The sequence below is a fragment of the Zootoca vivipara genome, chromosome 15 (genome assembly GCF_963506605.1).
Source record: "Zootoca vivipara chromosome 15, rZooViv1.1, whole genome shotgun sequence".
Lineage (NCBI taxonomy): Eukaryota > Metazoa > Chordata > Lepidosauria > Squamata > Lacertidae > Zootoca > Zootoca vivipara.
The window spans coordinates 15,595,402-15,612,565 of NC_083290.1; the positions used below are offsets into that span (position 1 = coordinate 15,595,402).

The window sequence follows — 17,164 nt, forward strand, 5'->3', positions numbered from 1 at the left end:
CTGGGACCATATTCATCCCACCCCACAGCACATAGCAAAATATCAGTTTTATTAAGTACAGAATAACGACAATCTTATGCATAGTTTCTTCCTGGGAATATGTTCCACTGAACTCGAGGGCGTTCACTACTGACCTCACAGGATCAACATGTCAAATCCCTTTTCCCCCAAAGATCTTCAGCCACCTGAAACACAAACTTTAGCTTTTCAACTTTAGCTATGGCAAGCCATCTCATTAGGAATGGCAAACCAATGAGTTGGGGAGGAGTTGGCACCCAGGAGAAGATCTGTTTAGTTCAGGCATCCCCAAACTGTGGCCCTCCAGATGTTTTGGCCTACAACTCCCATGATCCCTAGCTAACAGGACCAGTGGTTGGGGAAGATGGGAATTGTAGTCCAAAACATCTGGAGAGCCGAAGTTTGGGGATGCCTGGTTTAGTTGATTGCAGCCACTGGGAGCTCATGACCAGGACTTGAAAACAGGAGCATTTGTGAGGGTCTTTTGACTTCTGTCTCATGGTGTGTGTAGGACCAAGAGACATGGACGGCGAAGGAGTTACTCAAGTGACCTGCAATACCTGTGCCATGTTTCTTTTCCTGCCTGAAAACGTGCAGAGCTACATCTGTAGCAAGTGCAAACTGGTTGCCTTGCTGGAGAAGAAGGTACGGTACAGCAATTTGAGGCCTGCCTATCCATACTACTGAGCTACTAGGCAAGATCCAGAATTTCCTGATAGAGCAGAATGGACTGTGTTGGAACAGCAACACAGGTGGGATCCCCCTACAGAGGAGGAAGATTGCCCACTGCAGGAGACGAACCCCTGGAGGAAGGCGACACACAGAAGCAGGACTCTGTCAGGAGCCATGCTGTGTCACTGGAGCTGCTTGCCTTCATGATACAATGGTTAATTCGAAGCAAGAGTCCACAGCAAATTAATTCTAAGGAGGAAGAGCTTACACATGTTGAGACATGGGAAACCATAGAAGTGGATGGAGAAATGGACAGACAGACAGATATGGATTCCTAGGGGCGGCCATCCCTGCTCACACTGCACACAGCTTCCCCCCCCTTTCCCCCCAGCCTCTTGCTACAAATCCTCCAATAGGGTCTGCGTTCCGACTTCATGCAAATCCAGGATTGTCATGTGGCACTGCAAACCCTCCTGCGGGGTCTATGTGATGACAGCCTTACATTTATATATATATAGGAAGATACCCCATTAAGAGCTGTTTGGAGGAAGACAAGCCTTGTGTTTTGCTAGATGCCTGCAACACTTATTCAGCCTGACTGCAAAGATCATTGAGAGAGGATAGATCAGGTAGACAGGCCTAAGGAAGAAGACTTGAAGAGCCAAGCAGGAAAAAAAGAAAAATCCCTTCTGCTAAAGTTGCAAGATGTTTAAGCAGGATGAAAATGCTGGTGTTTGATCCATCACTGAGCCAGTGTCCTGGGCCCACTGGGCAGTTCTTCCATTTGGATGTTCACACACATGCACAAACCCCTCCATATCCCAAACGTCTTTCTATGCAGCTGGACTCCTCTAACTTCATAATGTTGGGCTTCGCAATGGATTTTGGCACAAGAAGAGCCCTGCAGCTGCAGGATCAGACCAAAGGTTCATCTAGTCCAGCACTCCATTTGCTACAGTGGCCAATCAGATGCCACTGGGAAGCCCATGGGCAGGGCAACAAAGGCAACTACCCATTCCTGCTCTTCCTCAACCCTCCCCAATAACTGGTGTTCTGTGGTAGATTGCCTCTGGCTGTGGAGGCTCCATTGAGCGACCACAGTTAATATAGCCACTGATAGATGTAGCCAGCCTCCTCCACGAACTTGCCTAGCCCTCTTTTATTGCCATCTGAAGGATTGGTGGTAGGTAGGCGTTGTTTCCCCCATCCCTTTTAACACCTATTTCCTCTTTCTCTCTCCTTCTCCCTTGCTGGCCTGTTCTCCGGGGCTGGGACACAGCTGGACCTTGGCGACACTGACAGCGATGAAGAGATCCTGGAACGGATCCTGGAGATGCCATTGCAAAAAAACTGCAGCAAAGCCCTTTTCAGCATCCCAGAAGTAACGGAAGAAGAAGAGGAGGAGGAAGATTGGGATCGTGGCCTGAGCAGGCCAGTTTCACCCCCTCTGGCAAGGAAGTCTTCTGGTGACTTCCGGGATAGGTCTCCCTACAAAAGAACAGAAGCTCCTCCGCTTCCTGTGGATGCTCCACCGAAGAGGAACCAGGTTCCGTCAGAGGAGGAAGTCTTGCCGGATGTCCCCGGGAAGTTCAGGAAAGAGGGTGTGAGTGAAGTGCCAACTTACCCTGGGGGCTGGGAGTGGGATTGCCCTGAGATTGCTGTGGAGAGGAAGTCTTCCCAGTGGGGAAGGCCTAGCCGTTGCAGAGAGAAAGGACTCAGTCCATCCCAGGGAAACAGGAAGAGGAAGGTGGATATACAAGAGCGATCTGCCCGTTCCATGCTGAGCAATTCCCACCAAGGCGGAGGAGGAGGCCTCTACAGGGCCCGGAGCCTGAAGGAAAACTTGGACGTGATCACCAGCCTTGGGGTGGAGGACGAGTCGGAACTGTGCAGCTGGGCGAGGCAGAGACCCCGCCAAAGGAGGACGGTGCCCCTCAAGGCGGCGGGAGAGGAAGATGGCCCCGGAGGCCTCTCCCGCTGCCTCAGCCCAGAGAGCTTGGAGATCAACGTCGAGTACGACTCCGACGAGGACATGACGATCACATCCACCCCAGCCAGCCAGCTCAGTTTGGACGGGAGGCCCGACGGATCCCCCACAGACTGTGAAGAGGGGTGGAGCGACTCCTCCAGTCGCTCGGGGTCGGTCCAGTCCAGCGGGCCGAGGGAGCTGAAGAGGTGCAGCAGTTGGGAAGAGGAGAGTGGGGAATGGAGCACGTCCCCCAGCCGTTCACCCGGGAGGCTCTGCTGGAGGAGGAGGGTCTTTGAGGGTGCCTCCGAGGAGCGGAGCCGGAGCCTGGAGAGGAGCCCCTCTCTCTGGAGAGGCGGGCTGGAGCGGCCATGGAAGGATGTCCTTCCACCGTCACACCCGCGGGTCTGTGAGCTGCCCCCTTCCCCTACCGCCATTGCTGCAGCTTGCCGCAACCCTGACCGTGCTTCCTCTCCCCAGCTCCTGAGCTTGCTTGCTTTCTGATTCTTGTGCTGGGTGCTTTGCTGCAAACAGAGGCGCCTCCTATTGTTCTAACAGCTGGAGCTTGCGGTGCATCTGCGATGCTCCTTCGTGTGGCTTTTCTTTTGTCTCACTCCAAAATCAGCTTGGCTGGCTGGAGGCTCCCCATGCAGTATTCCTCTTCCCAAAGGGAAACCCTGCTGAAGAATTAAATGTTTTCAGAATTCAAGGACACATTCCAGCCCTCTCAGCGAAGGGTCAAAGCTGGGTTAGCGAGGGGTGTGGCCTAAGGTGAGGGGGTGTGGCTGAGGAAGGGGGTGTGGCTTGTGGAGAGCCCCCAAGGCCTTAGGGGGCTCTCCACATTTGGCCCACAGACCTGATCTTCCCTCCCACTGCATCATGGGTTTGGGGACACGTCAGAGGTCACTTGTACCACAACGCCAAACACAATGGACTTTCCCAAAATCTTCTTGGGGTCCAGATTCCAGAAATTTCCAGAAGAGGAATATTGCATCTTGTAGCTTTGCTTTTGCATATGTGCGTGTATGTGTGATTCTGCCCTGGCCATAAATTTTCAGATCTCGTGGTGATGGATCAGGGACTAATTCTGCCAAGGGATCTCTTCCAGGTGTCGGGCAATGGCAACCTTGAGCTGCTGAACTCAGCCTCTTGGCAGGTCCCTACCAGGAGAGGCAGGCGTCCCCGAAGGAGGTGTCAAGATGTAGCAGAACCTCCCGACACAAATTCCGGTAAGCTGCTTAGAAGTATAGAAAAAATAGAATTGTAGAGTTGGAAGGAACTCGGAGGATCATCTCTAGTCCAATCCTATGCAATGCAGGAATATGCAGCTGTCCCATACAGGGATAGATCCTGCAACCTTGGCATGATCAGCACCACTCTCTAACCAACTGAATTATCCTAGAAGGTTTTTTTTTTTGTGAGCGAGGAAATCTACAAGGAGAGATCCAGTACCAGTCTTACGCGCTTCTGGGGAGGAGGGAATAATCAGGGCCTAGGGATCAATCCAGTGCTTTGCTGGGTCCAGGACCTGGGCCAAGTGCTCTGCGCTGGGAGACAGACTTAGAACCATCTTTGGTCTAATTCATGGTTTCCCAAACTTGGATCTTCAGCTGTTTTTGGACTACAACTCCCATCCCCCCTGACCACTGGTCCTGCTAGCTAGGGATGATGGGTGTTGTAGTCCAAAAACAGCTGGAGACCCATGTCTAATTGTACCCTTTTTGTGTGTCTCGGACAGATTCTTGGAGAAGCCCTTCTCCTGAACCAATGGACTCTGGGGGCTCAGCCCGACTCTTTGTGGCCCTCTTTGACTATGACCCTCCCTCGATGTCCCCGAACCCCGATGCAGCCGAGGAAGAGCTCCCCTTTCAGGAGGGACAGATCTTGAAGGTAAGAGCAGAGCTAAGGAGAAGGTGGACAGTTCCATTTCCCCCAGGTGGGAATTTATGTGGGAATGTTCAGGGAGGCAGGAGAGGCTATATTGTTTAATGATATCCTTCCTAACTTGCGTTAGCAAGTTCTATATCTTAGCAGAGTTTAAACATTCCCCTTTAAACACACAGCGGTTTGCTTGTGCAGGCTTGTCTGAGTCTCTCTATAAGATTCCTGGTAAGATCCCTTCTTGTCCCTCTTAAAAAGAATAGACACGACAATCTTATTAAAGTCAATATAATAGTAATTTACTCACATTCATTCAGTTCACAGTTGGATCCCTGAAGGCAGACTTAGGTTACAAAAGTATATATACATGTGGAACTATCCCATAAGGGAGTTACAGTAGTCCCAAGTGACTGCTAACATGTAAAAAAACAAAATGGAGAAAAAGAGCAAAAGAAGAACATGTGCTCCCCTACCCAAATTAGGCCACGCCCACATCTAGTCACATGCAGAGTAAGTTTGTCCCAGCTCAGGAGGGAAAATGAAGTTTTCTCTTGGCTGGTACAAAGCATCCCCTAGCTTGTCCATTCTAGGAATGTTGTACTTGACTGCTGTGTGTTTCACATCCCACAATTCAGACCTGCAGTCAGAAGCCTTCAGCCCTCAGGCCTATTCAGGCCTACCAGAACCCTCCCCATTTGGACCATGAGGCCATTACACACAAGCCACACCCACCTGACGTCAGATGTGGAGCAGGTATAGGTGGAGAAGGGCTTGCCCACCTATCAAACTTGGTCAATGGGGTGCAGGATATCTGTCCCATGGATTTAGTTCCTGATTTGGGTAGGGAACGCTTCTCCCAACCCTTTTGCTTGTTGCTTTTATTTTTTAAAATAAACCTTTTTTATTTTCTTAAGTTGCATAACAACTATGATGAATTAAAATTTTAGCAAAACAATATCGCAAAATCAAGATTGTAACCTTTCAAATGAAAATCCCAAGAGCCTTCTTTGTGCAAACTCTTGCAGAGAAATTGACAATAAATGTAGAGGTGCAGTATTTATAGTCATAAAGAAGAGAAACCAAACATTCAACAAACCCATATATATTTGAGCATACCCCTTTTGTTGTCTGAAATATTTGTACTAGTGATAAAGCTCCACTTACCTTGCCCAAATGCATGTTTTTGTTTACTTCCTCTAGATATTCTTAACTTACATGTTATGCTTCTCCACAAGGGCTATCTGCCAAATCTTTTTGTATCAGGCTGTTAAATTAGCTCCTTTAAGATCCTCCCCCAAAATGGCAATGGTCACACATGGAGTGACCATTAAGTATCCTGTCAGGATTGATCTTTCGTCCGTATTACCACCTGCAAATAAATTTAGAAGAGCTAAATCTGGAGTCTTCCTAATGGAACAGTGCTTCCCAAAGTCGACAGTATCACACCCAGGTGGGGAGTGGGATTAGCTAGGGGGGCACCAGAAAGCAAGGGGGCTGCAAGGCAGCCTCTGGCTTGACCAGGCTAAAGCCTAGAGGAAAACATATTTCTCACTTTCTATTTAAAGTTTTACTAATCACTCTCAATACTTATTTCCTTTGGCCACGGTTGTTTGTATTTATGATTCCGAGTTGTCACAAGATAGCCAATTATCGGTAATAGCTGGTATTGATGAATCAAGTTCATCAATTTGATGATGAATCAAGTTCATCAATTTGATGATGAATCAATTTTGTTGAATTAAACAAAATACTTTAAATTGAATACAGTGGTACCTCGGTTTGCGAATGCAATCCGTTCCTCGGAGGCGTTCGCTCGCCGAGGCATTCGCTCGCTGAAGGCACGCTTCTGCGCATGCCAAAGTGCCAATAGAGTGCTTCTGTGCACACCCATGCTGCGCAGATCGCGCCTGCGCATCCGACGCCGTGGAACCCGGATGTAAACACTTCCGGGTCCCCGGCTTTCATAAACGGAGGTAGGCGTGAACCGAGGTTCCACTGTATTGAATAAACATTCAATTAATTGTTACTGTTTTCAATTTTATAGTGTTACTATCTTACTTGGTGGGTTGTGCAAACCACTCTTCTGAATGGAGTTTATGGAACCAAGGGGACAGTGGCCTGAAAACTGCTGTAACAGATGACAGAATCATTTTATCCACTGCACTGAAAATGTGATCCCAAGACAGTGATAGCTTGGTGCATTTCCACCACACATGCTTGTAGTTACCTTTCTCATTTCACCCCTGTTAAAAAGCTGCTGACGCTTTCCTTCCTCCAAATTTCTTTTTGCCTCAATGGAGACTCAGGTTTTGTTTCATTAAGGCAATCATAAAAATATATGGCGCATCTGCATCTGGAATGCTGCGTAGCGTTCTGGTCACCTCATCTCAAAATGGGTATGGTGGAGTTGGAAAAGGTTCAGAAAAGTGCAAGTCAAATGATCGAGGGGATGGAGCAAGTCCTCTTGGGAGAAAGGTTGCTGCATTTGACTTTTCAGTTCAGAGAAGAGGAGAGAAGAAGAGAGTTCTATGGATGACTGCCATGATGGCTCTGCTCTGCCTCCACAGTCAGAGCCAGCAATGCTTCTGAATAGCAGTTGCTGGAAGCCACAGGAGGGAAGAGAGCTCAAGTCCTGCTTGCAGGCTTCCCCTTTGGGCATCTGGTTGGCCACTGTGAGAACAGCATGCTGGGCTAGATCAGGCATCCCCAAACTTGGCCCTCCAGATGTTTTGGGACTACAACTCCCATCATCCCCAGCTAACAGGACCAATGGTCAGGGATGATGGGAGTTGTAGTCCCAAAACATCTGGAGGGCTAAGTTTGGGGATGCCTGGGCTAGATGGTCCTCATTTGGCCTGACTCTTCTTCTGTTCTCATGTTCGTTTGCTGGTTTTATCACATCGATATCACACTTTTCTCTTCCCATCAGCCGAAGGTGCCATTCTGGTCAAAGGTCATCCAGAGAGCTTGAGTCACTTAGGTCACCTTGGGAGGAGCTTTTTCACTCTCTCCCCCTCCCCCTCTGAGAAACTCTGCTTTGCTGGTGATGATAACAAGAGGAAGTTTGATTCCGCAACGTTCCTAAATTAAGCAACAGTTTGGGGGCCCGCAGTGGCTTCCCTTCTGTATCAAGACTCATTACGAAATTTTGACCACTTTGCTTTTCTAATTCTGCTTATGGGAAGAGGCGAAAAGCTGTGCTGCTTCCCAAGCCCTTGTCACCATCCTTCGCTGTAAACCCTTTCCAGGACCCTTGTGCACAAGTTTTAAGAGAGGGAGAGAGAACTGTTTGCGAGATTTCCAGATACAAATACGCATTTCCACGGTGTGCTCCCTAGGAAATCTAAATACTTAAAATGCCTCTTTGCATATATGGTTTGAAGACCTAGCAAGGCTCTTTTTATGTTCTTAATATCTCTCTGCTTCCCCCCCAAAAAATCTCTTGCAAATTATTGTCCATCTTTCTCCTTGATTCCTCCTCCTCCAGGTTTATGGCCACAAGGATGCTGACGGATTCTACAGAGGAAAATGTGGGGGGAGAACGGGCTATGTCCCCTGCAACATGGTCTCTGAGGTCCAGGTGGACAGCGAGGCCACCAGGAAGCAGCTCCTAGAGGAAGGACGGATCCCTACGGACATGCTGGTGGAAAGTCTAGGTGCTGCTCCACTCTGTCCTGTGACCTCGGGTGGGATGGGGAACCCTGGGGCCAGGCCCAGATGTGACCCACCAGAACACTCTGGCCCACAGCACTCTCCCCAGGCCATTCAATAATAATAATAATAATAATAATAATAATAATAATAATAATAATAATAATTTATACCCCACCCATCTGGCCGGGTTCCCCCAGCCACTCTGGGCGGCTTCCAACAAAACATTAAATACAGAAATCAAACATTAAAAGCTTCCCTAAACAGGGCTGCCTTGAGATGCCTTCTAAAGGTCTGGTAATTGTTGTTCTCTTTGACCTCTGGTGGGAGTGCATTCCACAGGGTGGGTGCCACTACCGAGAAGGCCCTCTGCCTGGTTCCCTGTAACTTGGCTTCTCGTAGCGAGGGAACCGCCAGAAGACCCTCGGCGCTGGACCTCAGTGTCCGGGCAGACCGATGGGAGTGGAGACGCTCCTTCAGGTATACTGGACCGAGGCCGTTTAGGGCTTTAAAGTTCAACACCAACACTTTGAATTGTGCTCAGAAACGTACTGGGAGCCACTGTAGGTCTTTCAGGACCGGTGTTATGTGGTCTCGGCGGCCACTCCCAGTCACCAGTCTAGCTGCCGCATTCTGGGTTAGTTGTAGTTTCCGGGTCACCTTCAAAGGTAGCCCCACGTAGAGCGCATTGCAGTAGTCCAAGCGAGAGATAACTAGAGCATGCACCACTCTGGCGAGACAGTCTGCGGGCAGGTAGGGTAGGGACTCAGCCTGCGTACCAGATGGAGCTGATAAACAGCTGCCCTGGACACAGAATTGACCTGTGCCTCCATGGACAGCTGTGGGTCCAAAATGACTCCCAGGCTGCGCACCTGGTCCTTCAGGGGCACAGTTACCTCATTCAGGACCAGGGAGTCCTCCACACCCGCCCGCCTCCTGTCCCCCACAAACAGTACCTCTGTGTTGTCAGGATTCAATCTCAATCTGTTAGCCGCCATCCATTGTTCATTCAATCCGCAGCTCACCCTCCCCTCAAATGCCTTTGCCTGCCTGGAAGGTATCGATGAATTGTGGTCATGCCCCTTGCAAGCCAGGATGCAAAGAGTTGTGTACCCCCAATCCTCTATACCACAGTGATTGAGAGCTGAATCCACCAACTGAAATTAATATTGCAAAAAGATTGACTTGTAAGAATGTCTTCTTACTTACATTTCATTATCTTGCAGATTGCTAATTTGCTTGGGGGTGATTTGTTTTTTTATTTAAAAAATGCAGATAACGGTGTGTTTTCCCCGCCTCCTCGTCGCCTTACAGTTCGCCCTCCGAAGCCTCGGCGGTCCAAAAAAGGTCTGTATCTTGTCCGGGGCATTGATTGTCTCTTACAGCCCTCTCAAGTCCCATTTTAAGAGCTGATCACAAAGCTGAGAAACAAAAACATAATCCATGCACAAGATGTGGGGAAGGGCTTAGCTCAGTGTTAGAGCACCTGTTTTGCCAATAGAAGCTCCCGTGTTTGATCCCCAGCATCTCCAGCACACGGGGAAAGACCTGAAATCTTGGAAAGCCACTGCCAGTCAGTGAAAATGGTCCTCCTGAACTAGGCAACTCAAGGTTTTGATTCAAGAAAAGGTGCCTCCCTATGTTCCTACTTAAATCAGCCGCTTTATTCAGAACAATGAGGACTAGACTCTTGCTTGATTTTTAAAGGAAGAGCCACTGCTCAGTGGTTGGCCACATGCATTGCCTGCAGAAGGTCCCAGGTTCAGTTGGGAACAACTTCTGCCAGCTAGTGTAGATCAGCAATGGAGAACCTCCATTCCAGGGGCCAAATCCAGCCCTCCAGGTTTCTCTGTCTGGTCCTTGGGACTGTCTCTAGGAAACACACTCTTCTGGGGGGTCAGACAGAGAGGCCTGGAGGGCTGGATTTGACCCCAGGGCTACACCCCTCACCAGCCTTGCTTTGAACCCTATGCGAGTAATTTTACCGGGTTTCTTGCTTCTATAGATGGAGGAGGATGCTTTTCCACAATGGCTTTGTGTGTGCTCTGGGAATCTAGGTTTCTTAGAGCTGGCAAACAAACACGGTCCATTCACAGGGTTGTACCTCAGGGCCAGGACACCTGCTTGGCAGGTAGAAGGTCCCAGGTTCAATCTGTAGCATTTCCAGCTGTGGAACAGAAAAGATCCGAAACTCTGGAGGATACCTACAGGCTGGAAGGGGGTTCCTCACCCCTGGTGTATGGACCATCTTGAACTAGGTGGGCCAAGGATCTAACTTTGTAACAGACAGCTTCCTGTGTCTCACGGGCTGGTTAGGGTGATGCCTATGGAGGCACTTGTTGCTAGCCAGCGCATAGTTAAACCATAGCTGTCAAGTCTCCTATTTTTCGCAGGAAACCCCCAGCTTTAAATCCGTTTCCCGCTGGTCTCCTGAATTGAAAAATATCCCGTAAATCCCCCGGATTTGCAGCTCCTGCCAGCGCCGACAGCCATGTCCCGGCTCCCGGCTGGCTGCTCGCTCACTTGGCTTCGGAAATCGCCTTTGCGCATGCCCAATCATGCACAGAAGCGATTTCTGGTGCCCAGACATGCGGACACAGGCAGCCCGGCACCGGAAGTCACTTCTGCGCATGTCTGGACATGTGCAGAAGCGACTTCCAGTGCCGCGCCGCCGCTGATCCCTTATTTTTCCTTATTTTCCTATCCGGAAGTTGACGCCTATGTAGTTAAGCTATGGAACTCCCTCCCACAGGAGGCAATGATAGCCAACAACCCAGGTGGCTTTAAATGAGGATTAGACGAATTCATAGAGGAGGAGGATACTAGCCACCACTGGCTCGGCTCTGCCTCCACAGTCAGAGGCAGCAATGCTTGTGAATACCAGTTGCTGGAAACCACAGGAGAGGAGAGGACTTAAACCCTGCTTGTGGTTTCTCACATGCATCTGCTTGGCCACTGTGAGAAGAGGATGCTAGACAAGATGGGCCACTGGCATGATCCCGCAGGCACTTAAGTTATTATGAGGATGGCTGAGGTCTCTACAACATTGTTTTTGAGGTGAGGTGACCAACAGAGGTGTCCTGAGCAAGGACAAAACTTGACATCCCCTACCTCCCAAGTGGGACCCAGGTGGCGCTGTGGTTAAACCACTGAGCCTAGGGCTTGCTGGTCAGAAGGTTGGCAGTTCGAATCCCTGTGACGGGGTGAGCTCCCGTTGCTTGGTCCCAGCTCCTGCCAACCTAGCAGTTCGAAAGCACGTCAAAATGCAAGTAGATAAATAAGAACCGCTACAGCGGGGAGGTAAACGGCGTTTCCATGTGCTGCTCTGGTTTGCCAGAAGTGGCTTTGTCATGCTGGCCACATGGCCTGGAACAGGCATCCCCAAACTGCGGCCCTCCAGATGTTTTGGCCTACAACTCCCATGATCCCTAGCTAACAGGACCAGTGGTCAGGGACGATGGGAATTGTAGTCCAAAACATCTGGAGGGCCGAAGTTTGGGGATGCCTGGCCTGGAAGCTATACGCCGGCTCCCTCGGCCAATAATGCGAGATGAGCGCGCAACCCCAGAGTCGGTCACGACTGGACCTAATGGTCAGGGGTCCCTTTACCTTTACCTTTACCTCCCAAGTATTTCTTATTTCCACAGTAATTCCTTTTTTATTTCTTATCATTTTGAGCCCCCCTCAGCTCAGCAACAGATCAACACCCAAAGCTCTGCCAATTAGAGCACCTGCTTCTGTTATAGCTGCATTGAAGGTTAACCATCTGCTCTGCCTGTAGGGCCTCAAACCAGCAATTTGGAAATAACTCTTGGCCAAGTCTTTGGGGGGATGGACACACTGTGCTTCTATTTAAACTGGCTCTTCTGTTTTTCATCCCCACAGTGGAGCAGGAGAAGCAAGAAGAAAAGAACCCTTGCTTTGGTGAGCATTGCTTCGTCTTCAGTTAGTTCAGCGATTCCCAAACTATGTGCGGCGCATAGTTAAAACTATGGAAATCCCTCCCACAGGAGACAGTGATGGCCACCAACCTAGATGGCTTTAAAAGACGATTAGGCAAATTCATGGCGAAGGAGAGGGCTATGGATGACTACAGTACTAGCTGCGATGGCTAGGTTCTGCCTCCACAGCTGAAGGCAGCAACACTTCTGAAAACCACAGGAGCGGAGAGAGCTCTTGTGCTCAAATCCTGCTTGCGGGTTTCCCACAAGCATCTGGTTGGCCACCATAAGAACAGAATGTTGGACTAGATGGGCCATTGGCCTGATCCAGCAGGCTCTTCTTGTGTTCTTCTGCTCAGGGCTGCAGGCTGAAATAAGGAGCTGTGACCGTATACTTCCTTTTCTCTGCTAGATGCACACGAAGGTCAGGATCTGAGCTCTGAGGATGATGCCCCAAGGACTATGGTGGCCATCTTTGACTACAACCCCAAAGAGAGTTCTCCCAACCTGGATACGGAGGTGAGCAAGAGCGGCTGGTCACCTGGTATTTCCTGGGCTAGGAAAGCACTTGAAGGTTCTTTGGTGATGATAAAGATCTAGGCAAGTAATAGTACCACTGTATTCTGCTCTGGTCAGACCTCACCTGGAGTACTGTGTCCAGTTCTGGGCACCACAGTTCAAGAAGGATACTGACAAGCTGGAACGTGTCCAGAAGAAGGCAACCAAAATGGTCAAAGGCCTGGAAACGATGCCTTATGAGGAACGGCTTAGGGAGCTGGGTATGTTTAGCCTGGAGAAGAGAAGGTTAAGGGGTGATATGATAGCCATGTTCAAATATATGAAAGGATGTCATATGGAGGAGGGAGAAAGATTGTTTTCTGCTGCTCCAGAGAAGTGGACACGGAGCAATGGATTCAAACTTCAAGAAAGAAAATTCCACCTAAACATTAGGAAGAACTTCCTGACAGTAAAAGCTGTTCGACAATGGAATTTGCTACCAAGGAGTGTGGTGGAGTCTCCTTCTTTGGAGGTCTTTAAGCAGAGGCTTGACAGCCATATGTCAAGAATGCTTTGATGGTGTTTGCTGCTTGGCAGGGGGTTGGACTGGATGGCCCTTGTGGTTTCTTCCAACTCTATGATTCTATGATTCTATAAGCAAAGGCTAGTCAATTTTAATAGCATTTGGGGCAATTCTGTCTCACCCTGGTGCCCTGGAAAGCCTCTGAGTCTCCCACTCACTCTACCTACAGTCATGAGGTGGCAAGAGGGCTTCTCTTAACAGCGTATTTTGCCTGATACTATATTCACCCTTCAAAGTAGGTCAGGCCAGCCTTCCTCAGATACTTCTGAAGATCAGCCCTGTCTTCACACACATTTCCAAGGTCACTCTCCCACCCAGCCCCCAACTTTCTCATTGTCTTCGCTGTTTTTCTTCTAGGCAGAGCTAAGGTTTTGCGCTGGGGATATTGTCACTGTGCTCAGTTCCATGGACGACGACGGGTTCTATTACGTAAGTACAGAATCCTTCCTTTTTATCCAAACTGTTCAGGCACTAAATGTTGTATCTGAATAAAATCAGAGGGGCTGCTGCATCGATACGGGGTTTTTGCCAACTCTCCCGCTTAGTCTTAATCACCCTCCACCACTTTGAAAGCTCTGCCATCGTTGACCTTCGGCGGGTTTCCTTATAAAGAGTTGTTGGCAATTAAGAGCTGCGGAGCCGTCATTTTTTTCAAGGCAGCTGAGCTGGTCTGCCACTTAATTAAAATAAGCTTTGGGGAATCCGATTGGTTAGATCAGAGATGGGTGAAAACTGGTTGGCTGCTAAGACAAGACATTTGCACAAGGTGCAATGGAACATGAGGCACACACTGCCACAAAGCAAGACAGTGGTCACCAGTGGTTTGGGTGGTTATCGAAGGATGTGATGCGGTCAGAGAGGACTGACTGAGCAAGGCCCATCAAGGATGACAGCTATAGGTAGAACCTCCATGTACAGGGGCAGTCTATCTCCAGCATCTGGTACTCTGAGGTTTAGCGAACACTAAACGAAAGAGGATGCTGGACTAGATGGGCCCCTTTTGCCTGATCCGTAGAATCACAGAATTGTAGAGTTGAAAGGGTAATCTAGTCCAACCCCCTGTAATGCAAGACTCACAGCTGGGTTCAGGAGGGTTCTCTCTTGCGTGCACGAAACCTCCTATGCCAATCTCTGATTCGCCAGTCCCAGACTTGTATATAGAGCAGAGCAGAGCTACCCACCAGATGTGCACAGCTCCAGATTATCTTGCCATGCACTCTTGGTTCAAAACCGTGCATGTGTGTTTTGTAGATAGAATGTGCCCAAAATTCATACAGTTCAAATACACGTTTTTCTTGCACTTTTTTAAATCTGTGAAAGATGGGATGGAGCAGACATATGGCTGAGCCCCAATGAAACCGAGGCACAATGCAAATAGCCTGAACCATCCACCTTCTGTGTCAAGAAATTTGTCTTTATATCTGTTCCCTAATACTATGGGTGGGGGCAGGGAGATCTCACGGTTCCCTTTTACCATTGGTTTGTCCAACTTTCTTCTGACAGTTCATCGTTAAACTATGGAACTGACTCTCACAGGATGCAGTATGTCTCACAACAAATAATAATAATAATAATAATAATAATAATAATAATAATAATAATAATTTATTATTTATACCCTGCCCATCTGGCTGGGTTACCCCAGCCACTCTGGGCAGCTTCCAACAGACATTAAAATACAATAATCTATTAAACATTAAAAGCCTCCCTAAACAGGGCTGCCTTAAGATGTCTCCTAAAAGTCTGGTAGTTGTTTATCTCTTTGACATCTGGTGGGAAGGCGTGCCACTACTGAGAAGGCCCTCTGCCTGGTTCCCGTTAGCTTGGCTATAGAAAACACAACTTGAAAAAAGAGACAAGACACGTGTTTTTGCACAATAAGAAATCTTTAATAGTTTTTTTTAAAAAACAAAAGCCCCACTAACTTGGAAGGTTTTACAAGAGGAATAGACAAACTCATGAAGGAGAGGGCTATTGGTGGCTACTAACCATGACGCGGGTGGCGCTGTGGGTTAAACCACAGAACCTAGGGCTTGCCGATCAGAAGGTCAGTGGTTCAAATCCCCACAACGGGGTGAGCTCCCGTTGCTCGGTCCCTGCTTCTACCAACCTAGCAGTTCGAAATCACATCAAAGTGCAAGTAGATAAATAGGTACCACTCCGGTGGGAAGGTAAATGGCGTTTCCGTGTGCTGCTCTGGTTCGCCAGAAGCGGCTTAGCTATGCTGGCCACATGACCCGGAAGCTGTATGCCAGCTCACTCAGCCAGTAAAGCGAGATGAGCGCCGCAACCCCAGAGTCGTTCGCGACTGGACCTAACGGTCAGGGGTCCCTTTACCTTTTTAACCATGATGATAGCTATTTCCTGCCTTCACAGCTGGAGGCGGAAATGAATACTAGTTGCTGGAAGCCGCAGGAGGGGAGAGGGCTCTTGTGTTCGAATCCTGCTTTCAGGCTTCCCTTAATGGGCATGTGTTTGGCTGCTACGAGAACAGGATGCTGGAATAGATGGGCCACTGGCCTGATCCAGGAGGCTCTTTTATGTTCTTATAAAGCTCCTGTGCTTTATACATGTGTGTGACCGGCAGAAATTCAACAGGGAGTGTCTTTGTCATGGCTACATCTCCTTGCCGGGGAACAACTGCCACTGAAGTTTTGGCATCAAGCACAACAGCCTCTCACTCTGAATGACTTTTAGGTGTCCACCAGGGAGTTTCATATACCTTGTGGGCTATATAGAGGCATCTCTCTTCTTTCTCTGCAGGGGGAGGTGAATGGGAAGAAGGGCCTTGCACCATCTAACTTCCTGGAAGCAATGTCCTTGGATGGAGAGCTACCTGGGGAGCCAAGCCTTGGCAGGCAGGTAAGGGGGGTGCCTTGCTGGATTGGGGCCTAGCTGCAAATGCAGGCTTTGATCACGGCTTTAGAATAGTGGTTCCCAAGCACTTTTGGGCCACCACAACCTTAGACCCATAAATTCATCCCCACTGCCCCCTACCCTATAAGCATTATTCAGGATCGCAGTTTGCACAACCCACTAAGTAAGATAATAACACAGCAACGTTCAAAAGAGGAACAATTAATTGTGCATTTGTTCAAAATCCAATTAAAACTCTTCAACGGATGAACTTGGCCCAGTGATACCAGCTTTTCAAAGCCGCTTGATGGTCGTTGACACCCCCAGCACCCCCCTGCTGCCCCCCCATGGCTCTTAGCGCCCCCTAGGTAATCCCACCAGTACCACCCACTGCTCTATAGAGAACATCAGGAAATGGGCATGCTGCTTCCTACCCAAGCACCCCACAACCTGGATTTCAGCAGGCAATTTGTGGCATGCTCCCAACTGCCCCAGTTTAACCAGAGACAGTCCAAAATGATCTCAGTCCCCATTTGGGGAGTTCAGAGTTTGACCCATTGCCCACTGGCTCAGCCTCCTTCCTTAGAGAGTGTCTAGAGCAGTGCTTTCCAAACTTTTCATGTTGGTGACAACACTTTGTAAACATGCGTCACTTCATGACACAGTGATTCAGTTTTACTAGGGTTGCCTGGTTTCCAAAAGTAAAAACCAGGACACCAGCTGATCCACTAGGATCAGCTGCCTGTGGGAGTTCCCAATGGGAATTTTGGCTGGCTTTGCACATTCCCAATGGGGAACTCCCAAGGGCAGTAGACATGGCTCAGTCTAAGTGTCGATCAGCTGATTGGTGCTGGGAGAAAGTCCCTTTGAAGCCGTCATAATGTCAAAAGACTAGCAGATGGCCCACTTATCAAAATTGCCCCTTCGGGCAGAGAGAGGTAAGGATCCAAGCTACAGGCTGGATCTAGTGCTCCATACTTGATACAAATGCACACCCACATAGCCGTTAAGACAGCATTGCAGTTCACATCCTGAACCACTGGCAACCAACTATAGGACAATTATATTTTTCTAGTGAATCTGCAGCGAAATGAACTG

The 17,164-nt window shown here is 48.9% G+C and overlaps 1 protein-coding gene across 1 annotated transcript in view; it reads left to right on the forward strand.

Annotated features, from left to right (window-relative positions):
• The window catches only part of TSPOAP1 (TSPO associated protein 1), a 49,630-nt gene extending 33,449 nt beyond the window's left edge, over positions 1-16,181 (forward strand). The window contains exons 25-34 of the mRNA XM_060268581.1: positions 616-663; positions 1,970-3,065; positions 3,715-3,885; positions 4,395-4,546; positions 8,025-8,193; positions 9,464-9,535; positions 12,074-12,112; positions 12,542-12,648; positions 13,568-13,639; positions 15,974-16,181. Of these exons, the coding sequence (XP_060124564.1) occupies positions 616-663; positions 1,970-3,065; positions 3,715-3,885; positions 4,395-4,546; positions 8,025-8,193; positions 9,464-9,535; positions 12,074-12,112; positions 12,542-12,648; positions 13,568-13,639; positions 15,974-16,105 (2,058 nt within the window). The 3' untranslated portion in view covers positions 16,106-16,181. The remainder of the gene's footprint in view (positions 1-615; positions 664-1,969; positions 3,066-3,714; positions 3,886-4,394; positions 4,547-8,024; positions 8,194-9,463; positions 9,536-12,073; positions 12,113-12,541; positions 12,649-13,567; positions 13,640-15,973) is intronic.
• Positions 16,182-17,164: the final 983 nt, after the last annotated feature.